Source organism: Accipiter gentilis, chromosome 23, assembly GCF_929443795.1.
Source record: "Accipiter gentilis chromosome 23, bAccGen1.1, whole genome shotgun sequence".
Lineage (NCBI taxonomy): Eukaryota > Metazoa > Chordata > Aves > Accipitriformes > Accipitridae > Astur > Astur gentilis.
The window spans coordinates 7,382,135-7,407,110 of NC_064902.1; the positions used below are offsets into that span (position 1 = coordinate 7,382,135).

General features: G+C 38.5%; 1 protein-coding gene across 2 annotated transcripts in view; it reads right to left on the reverse strand.

The window, feature by feature from the left end:
* Positions 1–8,485: 8,485 nt before the first annotated feature.
* NISCH (nischarin) overlaps positions 8,486–24,976 on the reverse strand; it is a 32,198-nt gene continuing 15,707 nt past the window's right edge. Inside the window, exons 8-21 of one of the 2 annotated variants that reach the window (XM_049826110.1) lie at positions 24,471–24,623; positions 22,494–22,562; positions 21,844–22,029; positions 21,517–21,645; positions 20,953–21,066; positions 19,987–20,095; positions 17,553–17,674; positions 16,679–16,734; positions 14,858–16,162; positions 14,257–14,431; positions 12,887–13,040; positions 12,175–12,303; positions 11,086–11,247; positions 8,486–9,874 (exon numbers count right to left, since the gene is read on the reverse strand). In XM_049826110.1, the coding sequence (XP_049682067.1) occupies positions 9,246–9,874; positions 11,086–11,247; positions 12,175–12,303; positions 12,887–13,040; positions 14,257–14,431; positions 14,858–16,162; positions 16,679–16,734; positions 17,553–17,674; positions 19,987–20,095; positions 20,953–21,066; positions 21,517–21,645; positions 21,844–22,029; positions 22,494–22,562; positions 24,471–24,623 (3,492 nt within the window). In that variant the 3' untranslated portion in view covers positions 8,486–9,245. Of the gene's footprint in view, positions 9,875–11,085; positions 11,248–12,174; positions 12,304–12,886; positions 13,041–14,256; positions 14,432–14,857; positions 16,163–16,678; positions 16,735–17,552; positions 17,675–19,978; positions 20,096–20,952; positions 21,067–21,516; positions 21,646–21,843; positions 22,030–22,493; positions 22,563–24,470; positions 24,624–24,976 lie in introns of those variants that run through there. The other variant, XM_049826111.1, reaches the window with a different exon arrangement.

Genomic DNA, 24,976 nt, shown 5'->3' on the forward strand with positions numbered 1-24,976 from the left:
TTGTTACATGCCTCAACCATATCAACAAGGCTGGCATCTCTGGGTAATGCCATCAAAAGCTTTTTACAGTCAACATTTGCATTCTCTACTGCTAATTTTAGCACCAAGGCATTCTGAGCCTCCACACTTGATAGTTGTTTAGTGACTGCATCTCTTAGTCTGTCAATGAAGGACGTGTACGATTCCTGGGGACCCTGCTTAATCTGTGTGAACAACATAACATTTCTACCCTCTTCTGGCAGAGTCATCATTGCTTTAAATGCCATTACTGAAGCAGTTCTCAAGGCCTCTATGGGAAACCTTACCTGTAATCTTGGATCAGTAAATTTGCCAGTCCCAATAAGGTGATCCATCCCTATTGCCTTCAGGGGTCATCATTGGGTCTATCCAAATTTTTTATAGCAACTTCTTCACACAGTCCCCTCCATCTGTCTCTCCACAACATTTTCTGAGTTGGCTTTAATAGCATGCTGGCTAATTGATCGCAATCATATGGAGTCAAAAGTTGAGCTCTGAAAATATTGTCGATCAGTGTTTCAGTGAAAGGAGCCATCAGCCCATAATTATGGACTGACTTGCGCACTTCTTTTATCAAATCCCATGAAAAGAGATTCCATTAATTTGGATCATTTGCCCTCACTATAACAGGATAAGCATAAGGAACGACCACTCCCTCGCTTGCTGCTTTCTTATGTATTTTTCTCCAGTAACTTCTCGGGTCACAACCCAAATCTTCAGCTATATCGTAAATTGGCTGCGTTTTTTCTTTTTCTCAAGAAATATCATCTTGGGGAGGTTCTGACCAATTATCATCATCGTCAGGTAAAGGTGGATATAAACCCATAGATGGCTTAATCGGGCGTATTTCTTTCTCAGGGTTTCGTGGTAGAATAGGTAGCGATGCCTTTTCTGGCTCCAGTGTACCTTTTATTGAACCATCTGGTAATGTCATTTTATGACAAGTACAGTCAGAGGGACAATGCGAACAAGATGACTCATTGGTATCGTGTCTGTCCTCATTGCCAATTACTGACACCGATACTGTTGGATTAAAAATCAAATTTGCCTCCGCTGCCACCTTTCTTTCTGCCCGTAAGGATCGTATATTGTCAAAAAGCAACCACCAAGTAGTAACCAGTTCTTCAGCGTGTTGATCCCTTTTAGAGATTGCATCCTGTAATTTTGTTCCAATTTTTGCCCAAATATCAGGCTCAAATGCAGTAGCCGTTTCAGCAGGATAGCCCTGAATTCAGCACCATTTCAATAACGTTCTCACGGAGGATTCATTACATTTAATTCTTCTCTTAGAGAGTATATGCAGTAGGAGTCTGACTATTGCCCTTTCCTCCGAGGACATATTCTGCCCCATACTGGCCCTGGTTGCTCACCTTCCTTTCAGGTGTCTTCTTAGCCTAGGCTCAGCTTCCCTGCTTTGGTCCCGCTGACAGCAGTACCTCCAACCAGGACTTCTCCTGCCGCGTCTTCTGTGCTCTCAGGATCACGTCGGGGTCACCATTTGCAGGAGGCAGAAATAAACAATGCCTGTAAAGTTGAAAGCAGACGATCTTTATTGCTAACACACACGCATATTTATAATCACATATTCTGCAAAGTCACTGTATATGCGCACAAGCATAAAATATGATTGGTTATATCAACTCTGTACACGTGCATAAACATAAGACATAATTGGTTATACCAACCAAAACATGCGAAACTTGTCTCAGTCTAATTGGTCAAGATAAACTGCCGAACTGAGGTTCTTTGTGCCAAGTTCCCTTTATCGTGGAATGTGCACCTGTGTTCTTCTAATTGGCATCTTTCTTTTTTTGTCTTCTTGTTTATTCTGTTCAAGGTCTTCTAAAGGCGTCTGGAATGCTCTTGCGACTGTTAGCTAAATATGTGTCCACAGGGACGTTCTTGTGGAGGGGGGCATTAGTATGGAAGCTATACAAAGCTTTCTTTACCTAAAGTCATGGTACTAGACTGGCCACGTGAACAGAAGAACGAGACTGCTTCGCTGCTCCATCCTACCTGTTAGGCATACACAGCTAAAACAGGCAGCCTAGAAGGACGTTGACTGCTTGTGGATGGGTTTTCCAAGAGCTAGCTATATGATATAGGGATTAAATTACCCGTACTGGGCATCCACAGATAGCTGATAAGCTTTTAAGGTGAAGATAGCTTACCCTGAGGCACTTGAAGATGCATGGGCATTTTTTAATGAATCTTCAGACCATTTTCTAAGTGGCTCAACACTGAAAATGGTACAGTGGGAAAAGGACCCACAAAGAGTGATTCCAAGGCTTTCTACTGCTGCTTGTCATCACTGTATCTGACCTACTGCAAGGAAACTAGGAAGGAAAGGGAGAGAAAGACTTGGTGAAATTCCTGTCTGAATTAAATTAATCAGATTCACAGCAACATTAAAAGGTTCACAGCCAGCTTCCTTATCTGACCATACCTCATTTAAAGGCAAGCAGTAAACCAGCAACGTACAGGCTAAAAATGCAAACACCAAGTAGTGTCGTTGTACAGCAGCAGAACATAAACTGAAAAATCAAAAGGTCCTCTGTCATCAGATGCTGCTCTTCTGATCAAGCAACATAGGCAGCATGTTTCAGTCACTGCATATGAACTGCTCTGAGAGAATGGAAACTTACTTCGTGGATCACTGGTGCTGCATCTGGAACACCAAAACCTCTATCAACTTTGGATCTGTGTGATTCTGGGAATTAATAAGAAGGTGAAGCACCAACTGCCTCCAAATCAATGGGTGGCCAATAACCATTAATAATGGTGGAAAGATGCCAACATGCTTGCAGTGGCAGTCCAGTTGGCAGTATCACCAAAGATGGCAACACTGGCATGGAAACAGCACAGGGAACAAAACTGGGTGAAATAAACACAAATTACTGCTCCACTTACACTGTTCCTGTTCTCTTCTGATGAATGGATTCCTCCTAGGCAGACAGACAGATTTTCTCAAGGATTATATCAATAAAAAACTTATACCTTAGAGGAAAAATGCATTGGATCAATTTTTTGATTCCACTGTTTTGTCCAACACCCTTCAAAATATGTTGATAAATAAAAAGCAGGTCCTTCACTTGCTTCTGTACAAGACCAGCTCACATACATAGATGTCTGCACAAAGCAATTCAATCCCCCAAAATCCCACAAAGCAAGATCCTGAGATCTGTCAGAGCTCAACATCTGATTGCTTCTAAACTGTCCAGAATTTACAGAGGGAATACCCAGTAGTGCATTAGGAATGAAGCCACAGGACACACTATGTCACTAGCAATTAAAGGAATATATGAGACAGGAAAACTGGGACACACCCCCCCCCCCCCCCCCTTCATCAAAGGGCAAATTTGTAGGCAAGACTTGTAAGAATCTGACGACAGAGTATCCAAATGGCGCTGTGCAGGCAGGGTAGAGGGGTTTTATTCGCATCCTAGTCAAAGTTTGATTGAAACAGGATTAGGCAAATCCAATTTAAAACATACAGTAGGAGCTGTCAACTGTCTGCCAGAGTGTTTATCTGTGAGGTTTAGCACATGGGCTTTTATTTGTTTTGGAAAGCATGGAGGTTGACTTATCAGTCAAGTGTCTGCTGCCCACATGGCAGAAGGTGGCTTGTTTAGCAGTTGAAGTCACAGACATGGGTCTCAGAAGCATCATCTTCAATTTCTGGCCCTGAAGCAGACAACTTCTACAAAACACTAATAATTCACCTTGTGGTCTCAAGTCTCCCAAATCATCGGCAGATTGTTAGCAAGCAGCAGTGCTCAGGAGTTTTGCCTCACTCTTTTTGCTTTATACATGATGAAAGGTTGGATCCCCTACAGTAACTTATCTAAGACCTGGCATATTTTTCTGTGAACACATTAACATTCAGAGTCGAGAAACTGCTGGCAAAAACTACTCAACCTGTTCCATAGGAAAAAAAAAGTCACCTGGGTAAAGGCAAAGAATATAGCTACGAAGCCTTCCCACCTCCCTGCCTGTGTCACACGCTGCATTTTAAAATGCTGGGTCACCAGCACTTCTCTGAAGCGCGTGCAGCCCTGGCCAGCTTAGGCAATTTCCTGCTATTGAAATCTTTTGTTTAAGCAATCTTTACAGAAATTACAGAGCCAAGACAAATGATTTACCATCTAGTCCACCTTGCCACACAGCATCTATGGGAGCTGACCGCTTGGTAACATCCACAGAGATAAACAGGTGCTCATTCTGCTCTCCTGGGAAAGCTGGGAAAGAACATAAAAGTCTCTTTGCTCTGAATTCTAAGTGCGTAAGAAGGCTGTGAGTCTGAAGAGGTACTAGCAAAGGATTAAACAGATCAAGCCAGAAGCGCTTGTGTGTAGGAAGAGGGCCAGCTGTACCATACTTACTGAACATACCCCTGAGGATCTTGTTGCAGAGGCTAGGACACAATGCTGGTTTTTGGTTTTGTTTTTTCTCTTGGCAAGTTAGAAGGAACAGGAATTTTAAAGTTTGCTGATAAAAGAAAAAAAACCAGACAGGTTGCACAGCAAAGAAGAGTCTGTTTCTCTCTCTCTCTCTCTCTCTCACACACATGCAGTGGTCCATTTCCAAGCAGACAGGTAGAGCTGCCTGAGCACAGTGTTGTTGTGGAAGAAATGATCGCAGCTGCTCGCATCCTGTTAGTTCAAAACCTCGAAGGGCAGCAGTACAAATTTCAGTACGTAAATGCTGTAAGTCCTAGCCTATTTATAGCTATTGACTCCTAGTTCCTTTGCACATGCTTCTGCAGTGAAAGCCAGCTACATATTCCCATCTCGTGGTTTTACTTTTGTACCTTTCCCGCCTATTAAGCAGTGCTCTGGGATTATACTAGGAGAGTCAGGCACTAAATTCCCCATAGGTATTCAGTATGAATTAGAAGTCTCAGTAAAACTGTTTGAACAGGCTGAGTTACTGAAACTCACCCAGCACCTGCTCACATCAGCATAACTAAAGAGGCAGTGTGCTTTCCCATGGTGGTGCTGCTTATCCTTCACAAACTATTATCTATAAAGAATAGAAAGGGCCTGTAAAGTGCTTGACTAAAGCTATACCAAACAGTTTGCCAAGGATTGCACTGAAGTGCCTGCCTGAGAACAGCATGGCAGAGATGACAGTTGTGATCCCACTAACTCAGCATTTTCAACAACTTTAGAGATGCTAGGGAGTTCTTATCACCCCCTCTCTCAGAGAGCTTAAAGCCTGAAGCACAAGGGCTCAGTGCCCAGCTTACCCACTATGGACATTACTCTTTATGTACCTATTCAGGTAGGTTTTTTCCAATGTTGGCGACAGCCTTTCTTTAACACCTTCTTTTTCTCATGAGTTTCATATCCCTTTTCCACATCAATTTTTAGCTTTCCAAGTTACTAAATGCCCTTCATTATCAGGCAGACAGCAGGATACAGAAGTTTGGAGTCTGTCTGCTCTGAACCACAACTTGATGCTTTTCTTTGTGCTGCTGCTTCTCTGCCCAAGATTTGGTATGTTTGAAGATTAATACCGCAGAAGTAAACTTTGTGAACATTCAAGCAAGCAGCAGCACCATTTTGTGTTACTTCGTTTTGTTTTTTTAGAATTTTTTTTTTTTAAAAAGAAACTCCTTATCAAAGCTGACAAGAACAGGAAGACAAGTCAAAGGGGCTGATGTAAATACATCACTGTTCAGTACATCTACAGCCAGGCAGATCAGTGTGCTGTAAAAGCAGCATGGGAATGAACACAGGACAGACAGGATGCAGGTCATGCTGTCATTTCTTGCAAAGAAAACACAGTTTAGTTCAGGTCAGCACCTCGTTTACTTTCCTTCCTAATGAGATTCATTTACAATTTTTCAATTGTAATACAAGGGAAGTTTTAAAGCCTTTGGCCAGATCCTCAGCAGATGACACTGAGCATAAATAAGTGCATGGGTCTTCCTAGGGTAGCACACAGCTACATCAGCTGCAAACCCAGACTGTGGAAGTCTAAAATGGTTGAGGAGATACTTCCCTGAAAACGGTTTCCCCACCTGTCTATGCACGTATCTGGTCCCAACTTTAGCTACTCAGATATTGTCTTAATGTTGAACAAGGGTTGGAAGCTGTAAAAGATCTGAGTATAAAGGATTACTAAAGAAAGAGAAATATGCATGCAGGGCTTCACAGCACCCTTGCAAAAAGAGAGGAAGAAATCAAGACTCTTATGTGACCACAACTGCTTACAAAACTAGTTCATTTCACAGAACCATCTGTAGAAACTAGTTCTTGAAAGCTCTGAGAAATCTTTATGAAATGGAACTGTAAGCCAATTCATAAAATTCTAGATGATGGATTGTGCATTTAAGGAAAACTCATTTAAATAAAACCCTGTATTTCAAAATAAAAGATTACATTAGAATTAGACAATAAAGGCAACAGTGGTGCTGAGGAATGACAGTGAATAAAATTCTTCAGCTTAACATTGCATTAAATGAACAGAAATTTGCACCCACAAAGCACTAACTCCAGCAGGTTTTAACACAGGCAAAAAAGATACCTAGTGGCAGGAGGGAAGGGGATTTCTTGTTCTGGGTTTGGTTGGGCTGTGGTTTTTGGGGTTTTTTTCCAGGTAAAAATGAAAAAGAGCTAAAGTTTCAGGGAAGATACTTTACTTTGCATAGCCCATGCTTTACCTAGCAGAGTATAAAAGATTATTTATTGAAAAAGTGCCTGAAAATAAACAATTCTGATAGCACTATAGATGAGATACTTAATGAAGAATCAAGGAATACTGCAGTACATACCTAAAGAATTATTGAACATTTTGTTCATCTTAAAATGTGATCCGTGTTTACCAAGATCTCAAGGGGGAATTGTACCTGTTTCCTGGATTAATAATCTGATCCAAAGGGACAGATTTAATGTTTTAAACAGCTGTGAACTTAAAAGAATTTCAAGTTTAATCACAGCTGTATTCTTTCTGCAATAAAATCTGAAGAGATCTTGACTGCTCAAACCATGTAACAAGCAGGGGATTATCCTTTCTTATTCTAATACATGATTCTATGATGACGTGCACTAGTGTATTTAAATACATTTGAACAATTGGGCTTTACAAAAGATGCTTAGAAACAGAACTCAGGTCTGTCTCAAGCACAAGGCCTCCCTCAGGACAGGCCTTACAAATAAGATGGAAGCAGGTTTGACTCATCCAGAAACACTGACAAGTATAACCCCTAGTATGAGGTGCAGAGATACCTATTCATGTTGGCTCAAATCCCAGGCAGTTCCAAAGGACTCATTACAGATACTCTCTGCATTCACTTCAACCATATTGTAAACAATCTGTTCATCTGACAAGTTCTCAAATGCTTGCAGATCAGACTATTTGAGTTGCCACAGGCTCCTCTGAGGCATTACCTATGAGAATTACAAATAAGTTATTAACAGAGTTACTTCAGAAAGAACTAATGAAGACCTAAACTTTTAATTATATTATCCCTAGAATTTTTATTTTCGAAATTTTTTTTTTCTACCTAACGACAATTAGGCTTAAATGAACATAAGTATCCTTGAGATTTCAGGGAACAGAAGATCTCCAAATACAGGAAAATTTAGTTTTCCCCAAGAGCATACAGTACCTGCCTTAATTATTCAGTTTGGTCTAAGCTTGAGAGGGGCTAGTTTCCTCTGCTAAACTATGAATAGAGCAGCACTCGAATAATGTTCCTCACCTCTTTGGTTGCTTAGGGAACTCCACTGAATCCTGCAATACAATTTGACTTTGGCTCCCTGTGTCTGTCATCCTTGCACTGACTGCAACATTTCTGGCATCTGGAGACCAAAGAGCACAGCCAAACTCATCAGCATGAAAAAAAATACTCCATGGAACCGCCATTCTTGGAGAAGACTCAGAACTTGTTTGGACTAGGCCCTGAGCAATCTGAAGTTTGCCCCATTTTGAGCTTGACTGTTAGTCCTCCAGAGGTCTCTTCCAAGCTAAATTTTTCTATGTTTTCTAAGGAGCATCATTTTTAAGCAACACCAGCTGGCACATATGTACCAAACCTGTTCTTCCCTTCTTAATCCCAGTGGACATAAAACAGTCTTTTTCAAAGTCTCAGTATTTGTCTTCGTAATAGTAAGTACAGATTTTGCTGTCATGGGTGAGGCTAAAACTTGCTGGGCACAGTAATATTCAAGTTCAAGATGACAACTTGGAAAGCAAATCCCTAATATCTGATGGAGAAGCAAAAGTACTTGAAATAAATCCTCCTTAAATTGCGGTTAGAAGCTGCAGATCCTCAGTTTCCATGACTCAGCTCTATTTCTGGACCAGTACATACTTGCTATAGTAGAATAAACTATTTTCTTCTTTGATCTTGCTGCATATTTCATACTCTACAATACACTCTAACAACATAATAGGTGATAAACTGCCATATGGTATCCTGCAAACACAAGATAAACTTAAATAAAGACAAGGCTAAAAAAACTGTCAAATTACACTTTATTTGTATTGACAAGATAGGCAAAAGAAAGACTGTGTTCAGAGATACAAATTCATTATTTGCTGACAAAATGCTCTATACTGATGTTGGGTATTTCCACTTTCAAGACAATACTGAGTGGATCTTTAACAGGCAATTCTTTATCGTAGGATAAGGAAAAAGAATGCCTATGAAAATAATTTCAACACAAAAATTTGTCACCTGCTTGTGGCTCCAACTTTACTGCTGAGTTCATGATTGGCAGCAAATAATTACATTTGGCCTCAAAAAACCCATATGTAAAACTGTAAGATCATTAAATAATAAGCATTAGCAGCATACCCAAAATACTTCTCGTACAAAGAACATTGCACTTGAACATACACAAGCATTTACCCTTATTTACACATTAGAATGTATAGAACAGCAAGACTGATATATACAGAAAAATAGCAGAAACCTTAACAGCCCTAGACAACAGCATATCTAGTGTTGACTCCTTAATTTTTCCATACAGTTTCCCAGGATGTCTCATGATTTTTTTCACTATATACTATTGCATAAAAATAGACTTTACAAGAAGTTCAGTCCCCAGTTAACATTTCAGAATATGTCTATGTACTATTAAATGTTCACTGCACTAGGGAGCAAGGTAGTCCAGGTCAGCTCCTTATTAAAAAAACCATAAGTTGACAGGCGCTATCTATTTAAATACTGTGCTTTACTTTATAATAGACATTGAAATCACTTAGCTGTGCAGTATCTACCCAGTGAGTTCCAAAGGGAGTTCCCTACCACACAGGATCTCCCACTGCCTTGCAAGCAATGAGATTAATTTCTCCCTGCTTTCTGCGCTTGGAATAAAGATGTACCACTGGATCTCTCTGCTCCTGATGCCTTCTTGATTAGCATTTCCCTTTGGGGCACTATCAGTTTCTCCAAAGTGATCCAGTGTTAAATTCTGCATCAGATCCTGATTCTGAACATCATCAAACACAAATGTAAGGGCCTGCGGATATGTCTGATAACCCATAAGTACTCTATCTAAATCCCGGATTCGTCTTCCATCTGCAAGCTGATACTTATCTCTCTTTGGTGGTTCCTTAGCAAATTCAGGTAGTGGGTAACTGATATAATCTTCATCAAAGAGGAACAAATCAGAGCTGGTTAATATAAGTGTTTTAGGTTGAAGTGAACTAGTGTTTTGGGCAGATCCTTCAACATGATTTACTTGAAACGCCAACACATACAGAAGTATGTTGAGGGACTGAAGATTAGTCAAACCATCCATCTTCTCTGCCACTAGAAAAGCAAGGTCACCAATTTCCTCTTCATTTGGATAAATAAATTTTACTCTGCTAGAGTGAATCAGTTCATAATTCTCCATTTTTCCTGCAAGAAACATATATTATTACACTTCTATTCAGTACTATACAATACTTAATGCATTAGGATAAGCAAAAACCTTTGACAGTTGGCTGCAGCTAGAAGAATTCAAGTTTTGTACTTATTCATTTACAGCTTTACTTATATACAATATTGGAATAATTTTATTTGGATGGCAGATCTCTACTGGAGTCTCTCTTGCATTACCAACATACTTTTCTGCAGTTTCTAACCACATAACTTCTTCTGCCATCACCCTGAACTAAAGGAAATACAGCTAGATTCTCATCAGAGACTATCTACCTCCCTACCAGCTGACCTCCTCTGCCTCCTTCCCACTCCCCAGTTCTGAACTCACTGAAAGCATTATCAGATCACTGAACACAAACTTTTCTTTTGAGCAGAGAGAAAAGGCAGAAATACAATAAAAACAGAAAAAGACTCTTATATCCCTACTAGATGTGCACATTCCTCTGCTCCATGCTACTCTCTGGCAGGAGGCAACACTGCAGTCACTTACTCCCTATAAGTGCTGAAATACAACACAGAAAAGCTTGAAGGAAGTGTGCCTGCTTTTTTCACATAAACCAATTGGTCAAATAAAGGGTATGACATCCCATCAAACCTTGCACTTTGTGGGCTTACACAGATCCTTAAAAAAGTAGCAATAACAATCATTCTTCACAAAAATGCCATTTTATTTCATGCCTTCAACTGGCTTTCAGAATTCCAAGCAAAAAAGTTTCACCTGATACTGGAATTGAACCAAACACACCTTAAGAAAGTCTAGCTTTCACTTCACTACATTCTCACAGAATGACAGGATTCTTTTATTTGACCAAGTGACGAAAAATGTAACCTTCACACTTTGTTACCTTCACCGTTCTTTGAAGGCTTACAAGACTTCATAGGTTAGGCTGAAACTTGCAGCAGGAGCTACACTAGTACACTCCCCAAAATATTGTATAGGAAGTGCTGTTTCTGCTGGACTCGAAGAAGCCACCACTAACTTCACATGTGCAAGACTGACTATATTTAACAATTCTGTTCAGATAAGACACATGCAAGATAAGTGAAGTCAGGGATTTTGGTTGAAGTATCAAATAGGAAACAATTGATGCATAAGTTTCCCTCAAGAGTTTTTAATCAGTACACTTTAAATGATGCCTTAAGTACAATGCCTAAATAACTCATGACATGCAGAAAAGACCACTTACCTGTGTTTTTACTCCCAAATTCAGAGTAGAAGTCTTTATCTACTGGTTCAGGTGAAGGTGTGCGTGCAAGCAATGACAGAACTGCCATAAGCTGCTGTATGAAGGTGTGAGTGTTGTAACTGTCTCTTGTCAGGCAGGTGACTATATGATCTGCAGAGTGTCCTGAAGAGAGAACAGAATGTAAACCACTCACAGGTCTGTATGTGGCATTATCCCAATTTCTTCAACAAGCATGCAACTGTCACCAAAAAAGATTTCATGCTAGGATCATTTCTCCTGAAAACACGCATCATAATTCCAAAAGCTTTCAAATTCTTGGAAAAGAATAATAGAATCCTCACAAATCCCTCAAAAAATAAAGAATATAATTTCTCTTGATTTAAAATATGACATACACTTATGATTTAACTGTCCAACTGTTGCTGTAGGGGTTCAACTTTATCATGATCTTATGTTTACAGTTTATCTTACAGAAAAAATTGCCCTCAGCTTTGTGTAAGGTACTTTAAATAATTTCTGCAAGAGAGATTCCCCCTGCATCAAGGTCTCAACACAATTAGAAGACATTTTAGAATACAGGAACGTATGGTTCACACGTAGTGTGACTCTGAGGCAACGCACCAGCCCAGAAACTTTACCCATGTTATTTACATTAAATTTTAAGTTGACATCATTACCTTTCATAAAGGCCTCATTTTCTACCCAAGAAGTCAACCATCAACTACGCATTTTGCAACGTGGGCAGTACCTTGACTTTACTCTTTGTTGCAAGCCAACACCCCAGAACAACAAGAGAGTCTTTAGAGTCCCCTTTCAATGCGTCCTTAAGACAGGACAGTTTTTAAAAGCCCTTGTGGGACCAATTAATTCGTTGATATTAAGCTTCCCAGTTACCTCAATTACAAGATGTTGCAAGACAGTATTATCAGCCGACTGGTAGAGCACCAATGTTACATTAACTTGATTTTTTTAAGCAGTAACAAAATAATATACTCTTCCCTTTCACTAATAAAAGACAGGAATCCATCTAAGATAAGACTAAACAAACAAAATAGAACTGGAAAAGCTTAAAGCACAAGATGTACTCACCAGTAATTCGGAAGTATTGGTCAAACAGGCCAACATTTACTGACTGCAGGTCATTAAGTTTTAGCACAAAGCAGCAAGAAAGGTGGAAAGAACTATTTTCACAATCTGAGTTTTCTTTGTTCCAAAAATCTGTTGAAAAAGGATATAAGATAAAAAAGTAAAAAATATTCTTTCCATATTTTTTTATATTAAAATCTTGTATCTCTATCACACTTGAAGAAAGAAGTTAGGAAGGAAGTGGGAATACTAGCTAATAATTTCTCAAGCAAATGCAACCAAATCTCCTTGTTAGCAGTGTTTCTTAAAAGTAGCCATCACATCGTAGATTTAAATCAGCAGATTCATTAACACACCACTTGCATGAACTGAAGGCACACCATGAGTTTCATTACCCTTCATTTACCATTTTGGTTATGAAAGAGCCTGTAGCTACCCAGGTGATGCTAGGGACTATGAAATGACATCCAAGAAAAGCATGGATACAATGGCACATGGAAGGGTCTCTTGAGAAGCAGCCATGACTCAAGACCCTGTTTTTTGACTATAAAATCCTCATGCAATTACTTTGCATACAGCAAACTGTGCCACTCTCTCCCTCAACTAGAATGTCCAAGTAAGAGTATCAACAAAAACTGGTACTTAAACTGAAGACAAACACACAGACAGGGATCAAGTTAGTAACCTTATTAAAGGATCAAAATCGTTATCTTACCTGACTGGTGCTCATCAGCATGAATGAAAGAATCATCCAACAGAAAGTAAATAGCTTTTGTTGAGAGAAGCACACAAGCCATCACTTCCACATTGGGAGTCTTGTAAAACAGAACTGAAGACCACATGAGATGTCTCAACTCTTCATTTTCCACCTAAAATGTAAATTGTATTTCATAAATCACTTGCACACTTTGATATTTCAGATAGTTTCATCATCTTAGAGGCAATTTTAGACTACTAGAAAAACAATTTCAAAATCTGAAGCATTTGAACATGCTATAGTCAAAGAGCATAAGTTCACCTCAAAGCTGCTTAACATTGCAGCAGTCTACCAAAAGTCTCTTGTGTTTACATAAGAAAATTATTTTTCTGTTGTGGTCTAATTATTCCAATTATTCCTTATTTTCTGACCAAAACTAGGAAAAATAAAAACATCTAGTGCACAAGAAAGGCTTTCTAGAATAGATACTGCAGCCAAAATTTTAATCAACAGATGAGCAGTGACTCCCAAGCCTCAACTATTCTATTGAGCCTTCAGATGCCACTGCAGGGTTGGATTCAAATATCCAAAGACAGAAACAAAGCTTGCCCACTACAGCTGCTGTTCCAACTAGGCATCTTCCCAGCTTCTAGCTTGATGAGCTTACTGCAAATCCTCAAGAGAGTAACCTTTCTTTATCAGCTTCTCCTGGTGTAAGAAGAGCAGCACAACTTTAACTTGTGCTTACTTTAAAGATGTGGAAGTGAGGTGAGGGAATAAAAGGTCTCTATTTCTCAATAAGCTTTTCAATTGACATTTGTACTCAGACCACAATGGTTTATCACTCAAAAAGCCACACTATGAATTTACAGTAAGATTTGTACTTTTAAATTTTATGTTCCCCAGAGACTATAAATCTGTTTTTCATAAATTAGGTTTATCTGCTCATGTTTCTGGAGTACCTACAGCCATGCACACACATTGTATTCATGCACTGATATTACACAAAGGAGTCAGGACACTTACTTATTGATTTAACTAGATACCATCCCAAAATAATTCCACTCCAGTTACTTTTTCTTTAAAGTGGCAAAAGGAAAGACAAGGGGAACATTCTTGCAGTAATCATATCTTCAAGATATACACTAATGTACTCTCCTGTTCTGCATCAAGGATCCTGAAGGCAAAATACACCTGGCAGGATCCCAATTGCAGTAGCAGGGAACCCAAAATGGAGAAACACAAACAGGTTTCTGCTCAAAACACTTCCAGGTTTCACAGAGCTTAACTCTTGTTTTTAAGTTTGATCAGGAAAGTCCTTTTTAAAAGACCGTCTAGTACTCAAAGGCCACAGGCATTTTTTTATACACCTGAGCTAGGCACAATACCTCTGCAACACTGCCATGGAAAAACTCAACTAGGGCATTTCCTTTCAGCCCAGCCACGTACTGCAGAGACACAGAAACATGAAGGTGAACAGGAATCTGGTTATCTTCTGTTATCTTCTGCATGAGAAATTCAGATGGATATAAAGATGACAGCATCAGATGAGGCTTGCAAAAGCTAGAAAAGATCCAGAAAACACATTACCAAAATTTAAGGAAATACACAGCTCTTTCCCTGCAAGAATTAATACTTTATTTTTCATAAACAGGAAACTTCTATCCTTAATAGTTTACTTTAAATGATTTATCTTGAGCATAGCTGTCAATCTGCCATGATCTCAGCCTGCAAGCACAAGAAATAGGTAGTCTCCTTCCACAAGAAAATACATTTTATGTTAGGACGATAAAACAAAACGAGAACAAAAAAAGAGGTAGACAGATACAGTCTAGGATAACCATTCACACATGCTACAGACTAGCAGAATGAAAAAGTACTTCCATCAATACTACAGGCCAAAAATAATTACAATGACAACTGCAAACACACTGGCTAGGCCACATTAAGTTCAGCACTGCGCAACAGACCTTTTATGGGAATTGTTACCTTGCTGACTGACCATGTCTGTTTGCCTCCACAACATGATTTCTTACAGCATCTGATTTGCTTGAAGCTTTGAAAATAATAATAGTTTTAACATCCTGCAGGAGTGTCCTTAAAAGACTGTAGATTCTTAGAAAGTGGAATTTCTCATGAGGTAGAACAAAAACTGCTCTAATAAATCTGTATCCAACGAGCAACTCCAGCACATGCCCATCCAAAAATGAACCCTTCTGCTGGATGGAACCATGAGTCGGATGCAACACAAGTGATGCTAACGGAATCCTGTTGAGCTTAAATACACCTCCCAACTCTTCTGTGCCTACCCATTTACCTGGCAGTAAACTGAAATCCACCTTTACTATATACAAATGCTGGGGTGTTAGAAATATCCAACACGGATGGACCACACAGGGACCCTGGTCAGAAGATTTATACACTGAAGAATAAAGTGCAGAACACAAAACATTTTTTGACCATTCTTTGTTATTGCCAGCTGACTCTGGTTGATGCAAGATTTTCTGAACATTGGTTTTATTCCCATAAAGAAGATATGTTGGGAAACAACCTTTTATTTCAACATCTTCTGCTGAAATGCAATTCAATTCCATAAGCTGACAGAGAAACTCTTGGAGGTTTGCTTTTCCACAGTACAATGTGGAGCTTGGTAACACTGATGTGTGGTGTTGACAGCAACAGGTGTGTAAACAGGAATAAAAGTCTTGAAGATTCTGGGAGTCTGAAACAATAAGCAAGCAGTTGTCACTGTTTTTCAGCTTCAGTGTTAAACAGATTTCTGGCAGGAGGAAGCCAAATTCTATTAGATCAGTATATGGAAAACACAGTGTTAATTTCAAGGCAGAAGGGATGTGCTGGCAATTTCCTCTCAATTCCTGATGAGGAATCTCAAACAGAGCTAGCATATCATTGGTCAAAACCAAACATGAAGCAAACTGCCTGAGTCCTTTATGAATGTGAATAGAAAAACTCCAGAGGATTTTGACTATGTCAATACTCTCTGCTATGTTGTCAGATGACCGAGTATCTGAAGTAGTGCTGAACTCAAAAGTCTCATCTCCTTCATGAAGTCCCATTTCAAAATATCCATCTTCTTTGTCTGTGGTTCTGGAATCACTTCCTTTATTCTCTGTAAAGGAGGGGGATGATCTCTGCACAGTCTGCACTATCGAGGCAGAAAGGTGCTGGATAAAATCTTGGTTTGTGGCAGTGTATGACATACAATTAAAAGGCAAGATGATGGTGTTACAGGGGTCAGGCACCGCACAGTGTTCTTCCTCTGAACGATCAAAACTTCAAAAGAGATAAGCCACAGTAAGTACAAGCTTCAGTTTAAAAACAGTCATAGCTACCTACAATTCATGGTGCTGCTGCTTAGAACTTTGAGGTTTACTCTTCTTAATACAGTTAAGTCAGTGTAATTTTGTAAAACATCTTTGTACTGCACGCAGCCATTGATTTTAAAGGCTGTTAGCATGTAATTCTATAGAAAGTAAAAACTGAAATGTTTAACTCATCTTCCATTTCCCGTCCCCAACAAGCATATCCTTACAAGTTAAAGCACAGTAGTAGTAGTAGTACGGATATTGCTTGTTTTGAAACTACCAACTGCATTCCACAGTTCAAAGGTTAAAAACACTTTACACCATGAAATTAATTTTCATTAAAAAAATCAAACAGAGGCAGCATGCAATGAAAGAGACTGTTTTGCCTTAAAGCCCAGGTTTAAAAATGCAGCATCCACTTTTATTATCCAAAGGATAACCCAGCTAACAAGGATTTAAACCAGAACTTAGACATCTAGCTTACCACATATGATGACCACTTCCATACTCTTTGCATGAATCCAATAGGGAGGCAGGTGCCTAAGGAGAAGAAAACATCAGGAAGCTATCAACTACTTACAGCTGCTGTCAGACTTCAGCATATATGAAAAACAAAGTTAACATTGGCTCCCACTTTTTAAAGCTAGCTGACTCACTACAAAGTCCTTTGAGGATCCTGAAACACTGTTTACTTTAGGTTGGGCATTCAATTAAGGCAGGAAAAGAATGAACTCCGCTGCTAGCTCAAGAACAGATCCAACCTGTGACCCATAGACATTTCAGCACACTATAAATTTTTACTCAAGTGAGGCAAAAAGGTGAAGGAGCTTGACAAAGACCACCTATACCAGTAGCAAAGGAAGAGATTCCCCCAAGTCTTGCTGTCTCATTCCTTGAAGCCATGCATATGAAGGGTGTTTCCAATACAACAAATGAAATCACAATACAGACGTTATCAAACAGCAGGAGTTTGAAGGAGACAAATTAAGGCCATTACCTATTGACAGGGAGAAGATCCTTCCACTCTACTAGCAAGAAAGTAGATATGATAGAAGTCTTACACTCAGTATCTAAGTGGATATTACATGATGTGATACTAATATTGGATAAGCATCTCAGTCATGACATAGTGACAACAATTCTCTGCAACTCTGGTAAACTTGGATTATGCATTTAATTTACAAGGTGGACCAACCCCTTGATTCAAATTTGGAGCTACCTCCTTTTACATTCTAATAGCTCTGAGAATCAAAAAACTTTGCTTTGGATTACTATGATAACAGAAGTTTAATATCAGAAATAAACTTGCAAAAACACTTTTTAAAATACCATTAAACAAACAGAAGGATGGCAACTACCTGGTATTTACATCTGGAGTCTGGTATTTCAAAGCATCGCTGGGGAACTGTATGGTCTGTAGGAGTCGAACCACTGGATTGCAAAAAACTGCTAGCTAGGACTGTTTCTTCACAAATTATTTCTAGAACAAATATAAACGGCTCTTAAATCACTGAAGTAAAACCAAAATGAATGTCTTAATAGTGTTTGCCAAACAAGTGGAATTAAAATTGTATTAAGACCTGACCGTAAACCTTCAACTAGCCTCCGAAGGTCTGCTCTCTCAAACGCCACTTAAGACAATCATCTTGCCTTATTCGGAAACTTTTTGAAGGGTTCAAAGCTGAATCATTCAGTAAAAACTTATAAATGCATATACGCCAGCACTCTCAGGCACATTTGACTTTTTGCCTGTTTGATATTCACAGTGTTACACTGACATAACAGAGCAAATCAATTTTCAATATTACCCCTGAGCCAGCCAGCTCAATTATATAAACGTGCAAATAAGCAACAGAATTAGTGTAGATATGTTTCTGGCTTGAGCATAAGAACTCCTGCACGTATCTTTCTGGATTGATAGTAAAGTTTAGTAGATTACATCAAACCATCTCACAGAGGAAACACAAGAGTATTTATTATTTGAACAAAATACTGTGTTAGCAAGAAGGAAACTCAGATTGACAGGAAAAACAGAACATGACAGCATTATTTTTGGTTTTCTGTTTCCTGTATAAATATTTAATCTTTTTCCATAAGCCATTTGCTAGTGACATTTAATTTGAATAATATGTAACGGAAACAGATGGTGTCTAGAAAAACTGCAGAGAAAACAATTCATAGAAATAGCATATCAGGAAATTGATTCCATTATTTATGATTTAAGGCCTAAGTGAAACTAATTGCCTAGCATATTTCCATTTTTTAAAATAGATTTCTCAAAAATCAGTATTTTGAAAACAACCCTCAATAGCTAAATATGTAGTAAATAATCAATTTCTATTGTTAAAGCTGAGAAATAGCCTGCCCTAGTCCTCATTTTCCCACTATTTATAAAAGCCTTCCCCAAGATTCTACTAAAGGAACCTTATGGAAAAGGACTACAGTAAATAAACCTTGAATCTTATACCAGTCTTTCTATAAAACTCCCAAGTACTTCAGAAAGAAAGATCTAGATTTTTTTTTCCTCCCAAGACTCATTTGCTCCTAAACATTTACTGTAATAGAAAAAGACTACTGAATAACTTTTAAACAGTCAGTGATTGCTAGCATGCATTTTTACAGCCAGTCTGGTATAAAGATGCATGTTGTTACATAGACAAACTGTCTCAGTCCTGTAGCTTAAATGCTTAATACTTTAAAGCTAGCATTGACTTCATTTTGGAAAAAACAGCATTTTATCTGCAGATTAAGTGATCTAGAAGGACTATGAAGGCAAATGATGTACATAAGTAGCAATTAAATCTGTATCTAAGTTGTCTGTCCTTTAATACAATGCTGTCAGAACAATTTCATTTTTATAGAGTGAACTAAGAAACCTCTACTGATTTTGCAGAAATCACGGCAATGGACTTTTTTCAAAGATGAAGCTTTTCAGCCATGTTTCTCTCCCCCATCCACCAATTTATTGGTAAGAGTAACCTGTTCCACCCCATGTTATTGAGAATATAATCCCTGCTCTTTTAAATGGTTACGAAGTCTTCTCCCACTGTTCATATCCTACTGCACTTTAAGTTTTTATTAGGCAAAAGCAAAAAAAAAAGTATCTTTATCTGTTCTTCTCAGTCACAAATGACTATTCAAATAAGTCAGTCTTACGGGCTCCCTGCAAAAGATGAAAGATAAGCCGTTCTTCTAAGTTCCTAATGCAACAGACAACTTTATTTGAAGCATACAGTAAAAAATTTTCAGGTAAGGTTAGCAGGTGCTGTAGAGCACAACAGATGTGCTGAAATCACAGGCTCAGCCAGAACACTAATCCCACAACCATCTTTTACTCATCTCCTTTTTCTATCTTCCTTCTGGTTTGATAGAAATGCAGCTCTTGCAAAAAAGTAATAATGGAATATATGCTGCTCGAGCTCACATTTTGCAGACCAAGAACAGGTAGAGAAACAATTTTAAAACATGTCTATACATGCCATAGTTTTCCATTAAGGCGTGTATCTAAACCAGGAAAAGATACATAGTCCTCTGCTGGTGATTTCTGCAGAACAGCACAGTAAAAGAAGTCCTGTACCCAACCTGCCACTACAGTTAATTAACACTACAGCAAACAGGTCAGTTTTGCTGATTCACATACAACTTTCCATTTTCTAAACCAATACTACCAGGTCTTTCTGCTTTGTCTTGATAAGCCCTATATCCATGCACGTAATATTCATGTATATCAATGCAGCTTAGAAAAGCAGAACCAAGAGGCTCAGCCCAGCAGCACGATACATACATGATTACCTTGGCTGGAGCTGACAGGACGAGGCAGAGAGGGAGAGGAAGGACGAACAGTAAGAGAAGAACAGTTTGATTTGGAGCTGGCAGCAGTGAGCCTGGAGTCCTCACTGATCTAATAAAGAAAGTATGCAGTGATTAAAGAAAAAAACCTAAATACACAGGACACATTAGATCCTGAACTAAAGGAAGCCTACACAAGCTTTCTCAGTTTTAGTAAAAGGAAAGTTAATGCCAGCTTTTTCTTTTTTTTTTGGGGGGGGGGGGGGCGGGGGGGTGGCCAGGGGCAGTGCATCACATCCTCTGAAGTTTCTATTTTCACACTAAGTGGAATCCCACTAAGAATTCATTTAGAGAAGTCATTCTGATCACTGACTAATCACTGTATTGACAAAACTAGCAGCTAGTTTCACAAACCATGAGAGAATGAAAACAGGGACACTGTTGGGACAAGATAGGTTCTGATAATAAGTTTATTACTAAAACAAGACTAACCAACTACACAGTACACAGACACACATGAAAGAAGGCAAGGAGGATTCAGATTTCTGATTCTTTCCCACTGCTAAATATCCACAACAAGAAACTCTGGGAAAGTCATTTCAGTACTCTGCAACATAAGCAGTAAAATCACACCCCTACAATACTTGCATAAGACAAAATATGGCTGTTAAGGTCAACTGCATATTCATTGTGTACACCATTAAGTCATTTTATCTTTTCCTCTCACTTCCTCTCTCCTGAGCCAGCACAAAAAGGAAGGTCGGATAATTACTGAAATTACACTGAAAAGTAAATAGGAAAAAGAGGCAACACTAAAAGTTCATACAACTTTAAAGCACAAAAAGCATAAAACCTTTAACGCTAAGGAAAGTGTAATGAATTCCATTTAGATCTAATCTGTAGAAGTCTTTTTGTAAGCTTCTGTTGTACACAGCGCATTCTACACCTCTCACAGCACCAAAAACTCACCTTTTTATCAGAGTTGCTCAGTTTGTATTTCACCTCCTTCGCTTTTTGAATAGCTTTTAGCACTTCCACAGTATCTAGTTCCTTTTCTGTGGTAACTATGTTATCCAAACAGACCTAAAAATGTGAAAACATTAAAAAAATGTTGAAAACAAGGCAGCTCTGCAATTTATTTTTATTAATGTAATAATCAAAAATCATCTTCACTTAATGCAAACTATGGGCATCTTTGTAACCATTACACAAAAAATTATCACATTAGACCCTGCTCTAACATGATAGGAATTCAGTGCAAACTCAGAAACGCTTAGTAAACTTAACGCCCTTCTAGCACAGCTCTGTTTCAATATTAACATACTGTTACCCAAAAAAGACAAGGTAGACCTTCGTTTAGATCCAGGAGCATAGTTGAATAATGTTAATATGGTTTCGTTCTCTAAAGACCTTCTCCAACACACACTAAAGACTCATCATGTTTTGGAACATTCACACTACTTTCCTCACCAGGCTTTAAAAAAAGATTTTTTCAAATGCCAGCTTCAAAGGAAGAAGTGCACCATGGCTTACCTCTGAGGCCCTGTCCCCAAACTGAGCAAGTACTTTGGTCCGGTAATCAGGGATGATGCTCAATGGATTGCTGGATAAGACCACCTTTTCTAAGCATGGGAGGTTTCCTATATTTTTTACTTCATCAATCTGAAAGTTTTGGAATAAGGATGAATACAGACTGGCTAAATGAAAATGAACATACAGACTGAGCATTTCTTGCATAAATTACATACAATAAGCAGGGAAAAAATCACTACAGCCACTTTTATTTATTTGCAGTTTCACCCACTGAAAGACATTGCTTGTGATCTAAAGCACAACTCAACACTGAAAATCAACAGTTACCTGTTCTATTTTGTTGTTGCTCAGATCCAAGTTGACTAATGAGTACAGTTTGTTAAGACCACACAGCCTTTCCAGCTGATTTCCTGCTAAATTCAGAGTTTTGATGTTTCCCAGTTTTGTGTGAACACCTTCTAGTGATGTAAGCTTATTGTAGGATAAGTCTAGGTGAACAAGGTTGTAAAGATGCTACAAAAGCACAGAAAATCCATGTCATATACCAATTCATTAAAATTAAACAATATCAAAGACATTGTATTATGACTTGTTCATTTTTTTGTGCAACAGTGTTTTCTTGCTGGACACTGCCTAGCATGAAAAACATGACATGAAATTATTGATTACACAGGCTCAAGCTTGTAGAAAGGGAACTTCCTCAGCTACATTTTTACCAACCCACAGATACAGCTGGCAGTGAAAGAATTTAGTTAAAAACTAAATGTTTTATGTCAGTATTGGCAAAGAAATTAAAATATCCAGAGCAAGTAAGAAGCGCACCATTGAAAGAGTACTTGATATTATGGAGGATAAGCTATTTGGGCTTAAACCATTCTCCATGAGAAAGATGAGCAACAAAATTCTAAAGCAAGAAAATCTGTGTTCTAAGGTCTCAAGTCTGGGGGAAAAAAGGCACCTTCAAAAGCATCACTTGCCTGTAAATTTTCCACCAGAGACACCCCATTGTGACTCAAATCCAGGAATTCAATCTTTGGAATTAATTTCTAGAAGACAAGAAAAAAATGCATGTGTTATATGCATTTTAGCTTATCAATCACGCCATACTTCCTTCACTATCAGCTGACCAACAAGCAAAGGAAAGGTATCATCTGATGCACAGCCTCTCTTCTCAGCTTTTGGTATTAAAAAAGTATTCTGTATGACCTAGTGCAACACAAGAGTTGAATCTTCCTTTTAAGAAAACCAGGTTACTCTGAGGAGCATGGTTAAGTTTTAATTTGAAACTCTTTCTCACTGAAGACAAGTAAGTTGCTCCCAGTTTAGACCTATTAACTATAGATCAAACACATTAATAGGTGTTTCCTACTTATCTAACAAGTATATCTATGCTACACAGGAACATGGATAAAGACGATAGTACCAAAAACCAGAATAAGTTGTGTGATTTGTTTCCATGTTTTGATTACACTAGGCAAGCATTACAAGGTCACACAAACCTCTCGAAAATGCACTTTAACCCAGAAAGCCTTTAATTTTTGGAGGACTCAAACCTTGAATTTGATGCAGAATTTTGACATCAACGTATTTGCATCCACTTCATTTTGGTTGTAATCTCACCAATGATTTGCCTTGTAGTTAAGGCCTGGACTCAGACTTGAAACACCCTAAGTCTGCATCACAAAAAACCTGAACAAGAAAACTGCACTCCAAGTCCATGATCTCTAGTCTATGTCTAGACCATTTATGTCTAGCTACAGACATAACTGCTTCCTGCTTCACAAGAGTAGCTCAAGTAAAAAATCATGTTCATATTTGACACATGTTCTAGTAACGAATGCTCGATTTTTTTTTTAATAACTGATTTACAAAATGCAATTCTAAGGTACTGGCAAAATACTCCAAATTTTGTTTTGATGCTCTTCGTATTGTTTTGATGTCAAGGCAGCTGCCAGCAAGCCACAGGTTTTTAAATATGCAGGAAGCTTCAGCCTTGATAACACTCCAAAGTTGAGCTGAAGAGGTGTTTTGCTCTTTAAAAAAAAAAGAACAAAAAACACACCAAACAAAAAAACCCCCAACTTTTGTAAGTGGCCTAAGGCCAATGCAAACAGTAAAAGCATGTTTCAAAAAGTCAGTATTCATGTAAGTGTTGCTTACAGAGCACAGAATGACAAACTTTGCTCCTTTAGCAAAGAAAATACTGTCATGGTTTAATCCCAGTCAGTAACTAAGCCACTCGCTCACCCCCCCCCGCCACAGTGGGATGGGAGAGAGAATTGCGAAAAAGAAGTAAAACTCATGGGTTGAGAAAAAGTTTAATAGTACAGAAAGAAAATAATAATAGTGGTAAGAATAGAATTACAATAATAATAATAATGAAAGAATTGGAATACACAAAACAAGTGATGCACAATTCAATTGCTCACCACTCACTGACTGATGCCCGGTTAGTTTGTGAGCAGCAATCACCCTCCCCAGGCAACTCCCCCCAGTTTATATACTAGGCATGACATCACATGGTATGGAATATTCCTTTGGCCAGTTCGGGTCAGCTGTCCTGGCTGTGTCCCCTCCCAACTTCTTGTGCCCCTCCAGCCTTCTTGCTGACTGGGCACAAGAAGCTGAAAAATCTTTGACTTGGTATAAACACTACCCAGCAACAACTGAAAACATCAGTGTGTTAACAACATTATTCTCATACTAAATCCAAAACACAACACCCATATCAGCTACTAGGAAGAAAATTAACTCTATCCCAGCCAAAATCAGGACAAATATCAAAGTAGTAAAAGAAAAAATCTCCTAAGCATTAACTTGAATAGCTAATAAGCATGAAGTGCAGCTGAAAATCTTTCAGAAAAAAGATAAACTAAATGCAAAATACCTGCTGTCTAATGTACCACAGCAGATCAGTCATACTTTTTTTCCACAAATTAAAAAATATTTCTTACCACTGAATCATCAATTTGAGATATGCTATTGTGACTCATATCCAAAGTTGTTAAAGTTCTCCAAGTTGGGATAACTGCTGTCACTGGACAACTTGAAGTTGCACCCTCTGGCTCCCACTGATCAAACTCAGAGGCCTCAGGCACCAGGATTTCCTATTTAAGACAAGCACACTAAAATATTATGCTTATATCTTCATTGGAAGCTAACAGTTTTGCAAACAATCCAAACAACCTTATGTAAGTAAGGAAGATTTCTAAGCTTTATAATCACCTAGATTAAAGTTGTAAGTCTTAAAATGTTAGCTGACTGGGTCAGAATTATTTTAGATCTACAGGCAGGGAGTTCCAACACTAGCAGCCAATACAAATTGGGGAATGTGGTAGAACAGAGGGACTGTGGAAAATTATGGTACTGGATATCCCTTGCCAAATCAAAGCCCAGAGAAAAGAATAAGACATATGCATTTGGTTCTGGAGGAGTAACAGAAGCATACATTCCAATAAAA